We start from the raw sequence: 12604 nt of genomic DNA, 5'->3' as shown, positions 1-12604 counted from the left end.
TAATTCTCATGTGTCTAATTATTTGTCAGATTAGATCCTGTAGCTTCCATTTTTTTGGGTGCATTTTTAGTGATATTCTGAATATGAGCACAGTAAGTATTAACAATCTTGATGGGGAGCATCTTAGAAAGCAACATTAAGTGATAATACTTGAGCTTGAGTTTATTTGCAGGAATTTTCAAGGACACTATTAATAAATGAATACCATAGTGTCAGATTTGCAGCCGGTGTAAATCAAAATAGTTCTGCTGCTACTTGAGTCCTGTGCTGATTTAAACAGCTGATATTTAGGATTTGAATTAATTCATAAGATTAGAGCGAAAAAAACCTACTCAATTATGTTTTCACATTGGTGAATGGTCAGAGCAGGTGATGGAGGTCCTCAGGAGAGGAAAGTGAGACACGTCTTGCAATACCTTAGACGAGGTCTGGTTTGTGCTATCACACTCCTGCCAACCTCACCTCTCCCTTTTCCCCTGGCTGGCAGCAAGCACTGCCAAAGCAGTTTAACACATGCTGCTGCTACCACCATATAACTCAGCAAAACCAGGCTCCCTTTTGCTGCCATCTCATACCTTTTCCCTGGATAACAGAAATCTTTTATTTAACGTTGCTCTTCCTGCTGCCCGAGCAGCTACGATCGGATCCACAATGCCCACATGCAGTCACTGGGATGAAAACTTCTATAGACTCTCAAATCTTAAATAGGGATCATTTGTTTCAGAATGGTTTTGGCTCTGGTGTACACACTTTACAGCTGTCCTTGGGCCATGGCAAGGACGATGAAAATAAAAGCTATGTCATGCTTTCAGACGTTCGTTTGTGTCCTCCCTCCATTCCCTAGTCTGTGATCTGTGTAAGTTGTCATGATAGAAAGTAATTTGTTATTCTGGTGCCATTAACTTTTTTTCCTGCATTAAGAATATTGCCAAGTTTGCACTTTAATCCCTTCTGCTGACAGCTAGTTTTCACAATGTCTTGATTTAGTTCTCTTTTTTATTATTACGATTCCAGGTAGAAATGTTTTAATTTATCATTCACTAGGCATCCTGCATGTGGCCAGGAGGTTAAAAAAAAACTAGAAAAGGCATTGCTGAGGAAAAGTTCACTAACACTGTATTTTGGATGACATACAGGGTATTATATTTTCTTTCCAATTTTGCAAGAAATGCAAAATACAGCATAATCCTTTCAGGACGCTCGCCTTTCCTAACCCTCACGTCTGGCATAGATCTCCTAAATGATGATCAAACCTTATCTTTTATGACTCTAGGGCACTGCAGAGCTACAGGAATAAGGTCTCTGCAGTCACAAAAGGTAACTGTTAGTCAGAACTTCTGCCTTCTCTCTGAGTTTCATTGTCATAATGACAGATTGAAACTTCCAGATCCCCCCCCCTCCCCCCCGAGCAAAGGAAAGCCCTTCTGGGCTCTTCATGGACATTTCAAAAGCCCTCAGCTGGTTCAGTTTGTTTGTTCTCCATGAAAGCAACCTGTGCTGTGCTCACACTTACCCCTGCCTATTACCACAGCCACACTGTCAGCCTGCAAGTGAGGCAGAATTTAAATTGTGCCTTGTAATTTATCTTTCCCCAACCCTGCAAAGTTAGTAGTGGCTCTGAGGTGACCACGTTCTCTTCTACAGGCAGTCTGGGGTAAGATTAACCCATTGTGACAGATGGGAGGGACTCTCTGCTCTTAGGTGATCAGCCCAAGCTCAAACAGTGATGGACTGTCAGTCATTCATCCCCAGGGAAGTGAGATTTTATAGATGAGTCTTTAAGGCTGAATTGTAAAGGAATAATAGAATTCTCTACTTCTCATTTCTAATCCTTGGAGATCCAGCAGGTATGCCCATCTGGGAAACAAATGCCCATTAGCATCACTTCACTGCACAGCACCACTTTGCCTTACAGGATGGCAGTCAGAAGAATTTACAGGAAGGTACCTGGGGATACATGATTCCTGGTATATGCCACAGACACAGAGTCTCAGGTGCTTTTCCCAACAGGATCTACCTGGATGCTGCCAAGATAAATTTCTTCTCACAAACTGGACGCTGTCACTGCCAGCCTTTAATCAGACTCATGGAGCTTAATAGGGGAATATTGTGGAAGCTCTCGGGGATATCTCTGGCAGTAATCCAGTACAACTACTACACACACCATCCGCTCTAAGTTATGTTCAATATTTTCCATATTAACCTGGAATTACCCTCATTAATGCGCAAGATGTAATAGTAAAGTAAAACCAAGTTTATTTAACAGTGTGAAGACACGGGGAACTGCATACATGAGCACACAGATAAAGAAATGCAATCTGTGTTCCTTGCAGCCATCTCATGTTTTAACTTCGCTTCAGTGACTTGTGCTCTCTGTTCAGCCACTTTTGAAAATCAAGAAAATTCCAGGATGGTGCACAATGATGTCACAGGTCAGGAAAAGCAACCTCTAGGTGGTAGGACAAAAGTTGAATAGCAAACTCGATAAGCAGTTCTTTTTGGAAACCCCATTGAAAATAAATGCATCTGCAGGTGTTTCTTGTAGCTTGGTCTTAATAAATCAGTTTTAATCACAATGTCAATTCACAACTCTCTTGCTAATGAAGTGTTACATGACATAGTATTAGATTTTGAAATTAGGTCCCTTACTAGATTAACTGAGAGCAGCTTTGTTGCAAACAAACATAATTCTTAAAATAAAAATATGATTTTTCTGAGCATAAACATTTTAAGACTAATATATAAATTTCAGATCAGCACAGAACTAACAACCATATTCTACTCAGAAAAGACTGCATGAAAGAATGCAGTCTATCATTGTTAGAGCTGAGATAGAGAAGCAAGACAATAAATCGAAGGATAACAATGCAGTTTGTGCACTGGGGCCATAATAACAGCTTGGTAATCATAATGTATTCTATTTATTGTTCATTTCCACTGTTTTTCTTATGGAAAATAATGTTCCAGTATAGTCTGAGATTTCCATTTCTATTTTGAAACAAGGAAATTAATGATTTGTGTTCTGCAAAAACAGTGGGGTGGAATTACAATGGAAAGATAATTTGCTGTTAAAAAAAGTAATGAGAAATGTTAGTGTAATTTTGGTTGGGTTGCATTTAATTATCAATAAACCCATTGATCTCAGCTTTATTAGGCAGAATAGAAGTTTTCAGGGAAAGCATGTACATTTTGAAGGGCTCGTAGGGTTGGTAGAGTCCTCCCGGTAAACTGGAGCAGCTGGGTGACTTGATCACAGAAACAAGGTCTCTTCCAGTATAGGTAGAAGTATTATGAGATACAACACAAAGGTCTTGCTGCTGTTGGTAATGTTGTTATGTACCTCCCATAGGTTAGTGGGACCTCATTAGCCAAAACCAGAAATCACTTAGAAATCCTCAGGCAAAAGAAGGTGCAGTGGAGAAACTCCAAGTGCTGAGGACACTCGGGCTCTGGGCCATTCTTGCAGGTTTAAATGAGGTGAAGCTTTCCACTCACTAATTGCAAGAGAGGAACTTTATGTGATATATTAAATGAAAGTCTTCTGTAGATGCTCAGAATTTCTGTAAAGCCCTGGAGTCATATGAAGAACTGGTGTTTCCGCTATCAGCCACAAGCAATGTTCAGTACCCCAGCCTTGTTTATTCATTCTGTGTCTGTGTTTCCTGAAGTATATTTCTCCCTCACACAAATGATGTTTTGTGAAAGCTTTTTTTTTTCTTCTTCTTTTTTTTCCTTGTGTTGCACTATCATTAAAGCTCATTACTCTTTGAATAAATCTGTGCAGAAAATTGTCAGAACTTGTGGGTGGGTGGGAAGCTCATACTCAAAAAGTATGTTAATGAGCATTAGTTCATTAGTTCACCCAACACTTAGAATAGTAATGTGGTGCAGCACTGACAGTCTGCAGAACCAGCAGTGCTGATGGCAGGCTTTGTTTCTGTCTAAGGTTCTGCCTTATCTCCAGCACTCTGGAAGTGCCAGGTTCTCCTTGGGGCAGGTGCTGTGAAAGTGGTGGGATTTTGATGGGAGGAGCAGACAGTGCTGCTTCTTTCCTCTGGCATTACTGCTGGCTTTGATTCTCTTGGTAAATGACCATGCAAAGAATCAGGTGGAGATGGGATGGAGGTTGTCTACAGGTGAGAGTCTGCCATCTCCTTCTCCTGGAAGGATAGCTGCCCAAGGGACAGGTGGAGTTTCTTCAGGAAAATGGCCAAAAAAAGCCCCAGCCATATGGCATCAGTGGAATTCTGTGATTTTGAGAGGGTGAATTTTCTTTTTTTTTCTTAGTATAACCGAGAAGTCTGCCTTTACTGCACTGAAAATGGTCAGAACAATCACAGCATTTGACACTTCATTTTTAATTATAGGTCAGAGAATTTCACTTCAAACATGCATTTAGTAAAAGCAGAACAGAGGAACCACGGTTCGTCCTCTTACCATGAAAGGCAGAGTTAATCTCTGCTTTCAACTGTGTTTTAAAGAAAGTGGCCACAACTGCAATGTAAAAGCCTAATTTGATAAGGATGTTTTGAGAACAGCTACTTTGGTCAAGCTCTACACCCAGGGCAGCTGCAGGAATTGCCAGTGAATCCTGAGGGGGCTTTGAAGAGAGCAAAATGTCCCTGGCAGGTACAGACGACTTTCAAATCTTGGGAAATTTTTAATACTAACAGTCAGACTACCAGGTTTTTGAGGCTTTTGAATTTGCATGTAGGCATCTTAATTTGACCAAAATCCGACCTGGGTACTCACGTGCCTTTTGGAATCTGAGACTTGTGTATGCCAGATAAATGAAGTAACTCAGAAAATAACCAGATTTTGGAAAAGCACCAGAGGCTGAGAGCAAATGAAGATGTGCATACTTGTAATATAACAGTCTGATTTTTATGTTTCCTCCTTTTCTGCATCTCTTGCCTCTTCAGAGGACACAGTCTATGTTTTTTTTTTCATTTTTTCCACTCCTCTGAAGTCTTGCACATTAAAAATCTAGAAAAGTGGCTGTTTACATTCTGAGTCTCGTCGTAATCCTGTTGCAACAACAGATTTCATTATTTGCCAAGGTATCTAGCTTACTTGATGTGGAATTCACCAGATTAATGCTGTTTTAATAGTCTGATTAAAAATTAAGTTTAAATTGACGTAATTAATTACTACAATAAAAAGTATAATTCAAGCTGTTTTGTAAGAAGAACTGAAGTTTTATTTATACTGAATTCTTGTAAGTACTACTAAGACTATTTTAGTTAGGAAACATTACAGTGATTAATGCATAGCTGTTTGCATTTTAATACTTGATTTATATATCAGATCTGTATTTGTGCACACTGTCAAACTTTATTCTGTTCTTGTCAAAATACTTATTGCTTCTGACAGGTGTAACATGCTCACATTAATCCTTAATTCCTTGATTCAATTTTCTAATTGCTTTTTTGGCATGAGTTTGGAGCCATTTAGTCTTACGTGAAGTATTTGTCTTATGGTATAATAATGCACTTTTAAAAATTGGATGCACCTAACTTGGAATGTGGAAGAAAATATATAAAGGGATATTACTTAGTACTGAAAATCAAAAGTTTTATAGCACTTCTGAGAGGCACCACTTCTTGGAATACAGATAGAACCAAAACACTTTATACTTTCCATCTTCCCATACTCACAGTATTAAATATTTTCATAGATACAAATTGGTGCTGAAGTTTCAGTGCATTTTGCCCGAGAAGATGCTGCACACTTAGAACAGCTCCATGAACATTCCCTGAGTCATTGTTCTCCTGCTCTTCTCACCTCTTCAGGCCACTGCTGTCTGCTGCCCATCCCACCCACCAAGGGGGACAGAATCCACTTCCCAGCTTCTCCTTGCTCTGCACTCTTAAAGCTGATCAACTCCTTTATTCCCAAACAGACAAATGTAATAATGCAGGATTTGCAGGGGTTTTCAATACTTAAATAAATATACCCACCTCTTTTGCTGCTTTCTTTTGTAAAGCATGAACACGGCGTACACTGCCATGTGTTTTTCTGCCAGCAATGGTAATATTGTCATCTGGCCTGTGGAGGAAGAAAAAATAAGTCGGCCCAAATTTATTTCTTACAGAGACAGATCCAAAAGAATCTTCCCAAAGCTTGGTATTTCCTCATAAACTCACCAGGCATCTTTTTAGGACTTTCAGGAAAAGATTAGGAGAATGTAGAACCTTTCCTCTAATAAAAATCTAGGGGCCCATGAAGATGATTCCTGATACTTATTTTCTGTGAATAAATGCATGAATACACACTTGAATTGTGGATAAAACTTTATCTATTTTTTTATTGGCTGATTTAATCTCTACCCTCTCCACTTATTTCTTCTTTCTACATCCGCTGGGTTATTCTTCTTTTTTCCCTCTCAATAACAATGTATGTGCTTTGATCCTTTTATTCTTTCATAGTTTTCTGCCACTTTCTTTTTCACCTTCCCAGCTGACATACCTCTTTCTGTCATTCTGTGTGTAAAAAAGGGAATATAGGAGTGAAAGTTTATCAAGAAGAAGTGTTTGTTTATTATGTCTTCCACTGATAAATTTTTATTAATCTGTGATTGTCATTTGAGGTTTGGGCAAAATATGTAAGTCACTTTCTGTACAAGGGGAAAAGAAAAAAAGATAATTCTAGCAAGTAAATCATGGTAGCTTATTGCTTTGGGCAAACAAACTTGTGCCTTATCTCTTCCAAAAAACCCGTGGAAAATGCATGATAAATGGCACATTTCTGAGAACATGCTACGTCCCTGTGAAATAACTTTGATTCATGGTTATGTATTTATCTTTAAACAACTGACAAACCTTAGGCTATCTAAATTATTATCATTTGCTCTATGCTACTGTGTTATTTTGCTAGGGAACCTGAATGATGTGAGGTGAGATAAGACATCTTGCTTTTGCAGTCATAATTTTTTATAAAGAATAAATAAGCACACAATTCTTACTGTATTTTATTTTTGGATGAAGTCCTTTGAAAGAGTATTTATCAGAAATCATTTCCTCCAATTGTGTTTTGAAGAGCATTAGTATAAACTTCAAACAGAGAAGGATGGGTCCTGTTGATCAAAGGGCTTATATTGCACAGGGAAAGAAAATATTATCATTTGTATTTATAAGAAAGTAATCACCAAATTAAAAGTCATAGTGGTAAATTTGTTCCTTTCAGTTGTGTGTCTGCATAAAGTGTTCTGAATTAGTTTTTAAAATGAAGATTTTATTTTCTCTGTGTTTTCAAACAGTTGTTTGATTTGCTGTTGTGACAAGTCAGGAATATTGACTTAAATGCTCTATTGCTTGCATTAGTAACACCACCTGGAGCTTTTGGAGCTTATTTCAACATTTGGTAAAGGTTTTGGTGAATGTAAACATTCATTCCCTATGTCATGGTAATTTTAAATTTGATGTCATTGTTTACCCAAGTTCTTCAATGCTGTCACTTTAAAAGAATCTACAGAAATGCCCTTTAAATGTGACCACGAAGTTTAAAAAAAAAAAAAAAAAAAAAAAAAAAAAAAAAAAAAAAAAGGTATATTTATCTATTTTTCACTGAGCAAGTCATAACTGTTGGTTACTTGGAGGTAGAAAAATAGAAAATGACTATTGCTTTACATGACGGAAGTGCCTTTGTTTTCCTTGTATCAAGTACTTTGCAGTGTATTTAACTTGGCTAAACTAAAATTTTTCTTAGAATACTGGAATCAGTTGACATTTATGTATACATTGCAATTTTTATGTAAATAGAAAGTCTTCTGGCTTTGAATTTTGAGTCAAAATGTCGAACTCATATTTTGCCTTGGAACATGACAGACATTTAGAAAATTTACAAACAGAAAAAGAAAGAAATGCTTATGCTGATTTTGACCTAATGTTTTTAGAAATATTTTTAGTGCTTGACTGAATGTTCAAGCTCTGAAAAGTGAAATGCCCATCTCTGAGTGAACACAAAACTTGGGAACATGGAAATGTGGATGCATTGCAAATTTTCGTTTTAAAAGCTTATTATTCTATGCCTTTGTGGACTGCTTTGCTTTTTTTTTCACAGCTCCTATTGTACTTGGTAAATCCAGAACAATATGGTAGCAACCATTTAGTTGAAAACTAACTGCAAATGAAATTACCTATGTAGTTAATGAGAGTTTGATAACAGCACAAACCTCCTGCCGTCAACACCACTGCTATCATAGCTTTATATAAGATAAAGCAAGGTGATTATCACACAGGCAACATTTTCAGAGAGTTTCTAAGCATATATAAACATAGTAGCACTGCACCTATTTTTTCTATATGCAAAAAGAATCAGGAATGTCCTGCCTTGAAGAAATCATTTCCTTAGTAGGACAGACAGAGAGAAGGCAGAATTCCTGGTCTGGGAATCTCAAGAGGGATTGACTGTCTTTAACTATTGGTATATAATAAATATTTGCTCTCATTTTATCATTTTGGCATTAGGCAGGCTAGGTAATGGATGCTGTTGAAGCGGAATTCTTTCGCATGGATACTTTTTAATAGAGATGGGGGAGTTGGCTGCTCTCAGATACCAATGTGCATATCAAAAGATTTTGCTGTTTTTTAAGCTTTAGTTTGATATTACTGTATTTAGCAAGCTATAAAATTCAGTAAAATTTTGTTATCTTGATGATGATTTGTTTTCTTGTTTGGTTAGATCTGTAGCGTGGGCTGTCAGAGCCCATTTTTAAGTCAATTAACGTGGTTCGGACAATCTGTTTGAATGCAAAGAAATAGTTAGCTAAAAATACCTCCCCACTGTTACACTGTGCCTTAAAATAAGGTAAAGGTGCACAAGTGAAAATGGGATGGAAATCTCAGAGGTTAACCTGGGTGTCTTCCTTTTCCAGGGTGCTCCTAAGCCAATTGCCATCGAGCCGTGCTCAGGAAACAGAGCCGCCGTCCTGACGGTGTTTTTGTGTCTGCCCAGGGGAGCGTCAGGGGTTCCACCACCCGGGCAGTCAGGTAAGGCTGCTGTGCTGGGTGTTGTGTCTGTCTCCTTCTGCACCCTCTGCCTGGGCAAAATCACCCTCACAGATCCAAAATAATGGCATAGCAGATGGATATGAAGCGCTGCTCGGTCAAGCTGATGTTAGGTTTTGCCCCAACGTTTCATTTTTCTTGAGAATTTGGTGTCATGTCCAAATAAAAAGCCCAGTGATTAAGCCAGCCACATTTCATTAGGGCTTCCTGAAGCCTGCATGTCAATATGCTCCAACATTGTCTCTCAGGAAAAAAAAAATTCGTATGCAGCCACTTCCATGGTTTCAGTTCAAGCTGCTGTAAATGAGGCTGTAGAGGGAATACCAGTGAGTATTTTCACTTCAGGCTAAAATTTAGTGCAGTCTAGTTTGCACCATAAATCCCAAGACTTTGCTGGCTGGGACTCAATTAAAATACTAGTATTTCCCAGAATGCCTGTCAGATAAAACCAGGAATTGTGTGAGTGAATGCTTCTGTAGGGAGGTGTTCACTTTGGAAGTGATCCCAGCTCATTTTAAAGTAGCGCTCACATTATCTGGAAGCACTTCTTGTGGTGACCTACCTTCTCCGCTAGATCGCTGTACAAAAACATTCTCATAAAACACTTCCTATACAGGAGGTAGCTATCTGCGCCTTTAAAACCCTTTAAATAACTGCCTACAATGATGTGATATGAAAGAGCCATGACAAGGAAGTGTGGACAGTAATATGACACTGCACATGTGACCAGTTTACTCATTGAGAATTCACTGGGGCTGGAGCAAAAAGGAATACCTTTGTAAGAAATAGCAGACTGCATGGTATGTGCCCAAAATACAGGAATAAACCAGAAAATATGCTTTCAGGCTAACTTTTATCATTAAGAGCCAAAAAATATATCCTTTTAACCTTCAAAAATCCATTTAAGAGATTAAAAAGTATTGAGTAATGATGAGGGCAAACTCAGTTGACTTATATTGAAAATAAGCTCAGCTGGGTGTTCTTCTTTTGGCCTGATCACTATCTGTTATTTATTTGGGAGTTTTAGTTCATTTTTTGAGGGTGAGGGCTGTTATATTTTTTTTTCCCTCTGAGTTCTGAGATGAGGGCTTAGTTCTTAAAATGCTGTTTATAGCTTGAAATATCATTTTTGGAAGCGCTATGAAAATAAAAGTGTTACTGATGCTTTGTCAAATACATTTCCTGGAAGAAATATATAAACGTAAGTGCTCTGAAGAGAGCAATGAGAGAGGAAGGATGTTTAGCTTATTCCCTGTTCATGTTTTAAGGAAATTAAAAAGAAATGAAGGTGTTTATAATCTTGCAACAAGAAAAAACATTATGAAAGGAAATTAAAAGTAATTGTTGAAATTGAAGCTTAAAATGTTTTTGGTGGGAGTTTTTTTGTTGCTTTCAAATTTACCTATGATGTGCATCTTGACAGTAAAAATGTGTTCATTTAGTTTCTTCATAATCAGTTTCTTTTTACCATATAAAGGAGTCTTTGAAAAGTAATTGCTGATCTTTGCTGTGTGTAAAGCATAGACAGTGTATGTGTTTTGAAACAGGTCTTGGGCTCAACAACGCATCAGATGTGTCATTCTGCATGTTTGTCCACCTCTGAAAGAATGCACCTTTTTTTGAAACACGTTTTGTCCTCCTGTTATGTTCTGTCTTCCCATTGCTTTACCTTCCACCAGCTATGTAGGCATATATTTGAAATTATATTCTTCCATTTGATATTATGGTACCTGTCACCCACTTAGTGTTTCAAAATATATAAATGATTTAGTCCTACAATTTTCACTTTGTTCAGGGTCAAAAATGAATAGAAATGCCTGAGGTGTTCAGCCATGCTGGTTCAGCCATTAGAGTGTATCAGATTATGTGGCTATAATCATTTTTTTCTTGTGCACGATGAGTTTTGGTGCTCACGGGTGTAAGCATGCCTAGGCCAGGCAGGAGCTATTATGCAAGTTTGTTGGCACACCTGTAGCTTCACTAATTCACTCCATTCCTGTCCTGCAGCACTACCTGCTGCTTCTTCCTTGGGCTGCCTGGGAGCAGACGCTGTGAACACTGCCAAGTTTTTGGAAATGATGTGGAAACTTCGAGCAGCACACCCGTTCTCTGTGCAGTTGGTTTCCCTTATGACCTAAGTTAGACAAAACCAATGATACTGAGGTGGAAGTCGTGTGTTCAGTAATTATGTCTTGCCAAGTAATATTAGAATCCTCTATTACTTGCACATAGCCATTTTCCAGCTCGTTGGGATCGTTCTAGGATAAAACTGACAGCGTGTCAAGCATCTTTGTTTAAATGATACATCAATGATACTCATTCCCGGTTCACATTGGGAGAGTGTGGGATTCATTCCTTCTATTCATACAACCCAAACATAGGAAGGAGATGCCTTTATTTTTATAGTCCTGCATTTTCTCCAAAACTGAGGAAGCAAATTCTTTACATAAATAACTTATCTATGCTCCACTGGAGTTCTTGGTTGTATACCTAATTTTTTAAGCTCTGAATTTGAGTTTCACTTTTCTGAGTTTTACATTAACAAATATTTTGTTGAAAAATGTCTCTGAATATTAAAAAAAAAACCACCAAAACAAAAAACCAACAAACCAATGAATAAACTAAACCCTAATGTAAAGGTTACTCTTTGTGCAGCATATGTTCTATACTTCACCTTTACAGGCAGCTGGAAGAGAAGCTGAAGCTACAGATGGTGGACTTTGGCCAAAGGCTATGCACGGCAAAAAACTTCTCTAGGAGAGACCATATGTCCTAGTGCAGATCTGTGTGTTCTCTGTCTCCTGCAGAAAATGCTCACAACTTTACAGACTTCCAACAACGTTGTTTAGCACTCAGTCCGAATGCTGCAAGTTAAACAGTTAAACAGCTTAAAATGAATCTGTGATTTAAGATAGATTTTATACAGATTGATCACGTAGATTCAGTCAAAATATTGATAAAAATGAATTTATTGCAAAAAAAAGAAGAAAGACTAGACATTGTGATTTGTGTTTTAAAAAGGGAATTTTTTTCAGTGAAGCAGCTATTTGTAGAATTAAATATCCTGAAAATCTGGAAAGTCACAAAATGTTGACATCATGGTAGATCAGGTGTTTCATAGCAGACCTTGCAATCTCTTTCAGATGTAAGCTAACAAGTCAATTATGCTTCTCTGAAGTAACTGAAGTAACTTGTTTTTAAGTGAAAGAAATTAGAGACAAAGTATAAATTAGAATGATCAATGTAAAACATTAAGTGAAATTTCTCAGGTTGAATTGACTGATAGAATGTGTGCTTTCTTCATTCTTCAGTTATCTTGTTCACTGCATTGTACCTGTGTAGTCAAAACAAAATTAAGGGGTCCAAAAAAATAGCAATTTTCTGTAGGATTAAGATGTCTATTGGTGCAAATGCCTCAGTGTAGTGCATATGTGATTTACAAGTTTTATGATACACTGGATGCTAGAGATCATCTTTTATTGCTGTAATGTCTGAGCCCATGATTTAAATAGCTTAAACTCTTCTTAATATCAAAGCAGATCTAATAATGACAGCAGCTGCAACCTGCTAAAGAAAGAACTAAATATCGCAAAGGG

General features: G+C 37.7%; 1 protein-coding gene across 2 annotated transcripts in view; it reads left to right on the top strand.

Annotated features, from left to right (window-relative positions):
* Positions 1-12604, top strand: part of ATRNL1 (attractin like 1) — a 433474-nt gene that overhangs the window by 373055 nt on the left and 47815 nt on the right. For both annotated transcript variants that reach the window (XM_066190865.1, XM_066190863.1), the window contains one exon: positions 8876-8990. In XM_066190865.1, the coding sequence (XP_066046962.1) occupies positions 8876-8990 (115 nt within the window). The remainder of the gene's footprint in view (positions 1-8875; positions 8991-12604) is intronic.

Source organism: Chamaea fasciata, unplaced genomic scaffold (genome assembly GCF_029207755.1).
Source record: "Chamaea fasciata isolate MVZ Bird 193981 ecotype frontalis unplaced genomic scaffold, bChaFas1.0.hap1 SCAF_9, whole genome shotgun sequence".
In the NCBI taxonomy this organism is placed as follows: Eukaryota; Metazoa; Chordata; class Aves; order Passeriformes; family Sylviidae; genus Chamaea; species Chamaea fasciata.
Note: the sequence above shows the minus strand (reverse complement) of the source record. Positions and strands in the feature narration are given on the sequence as shown.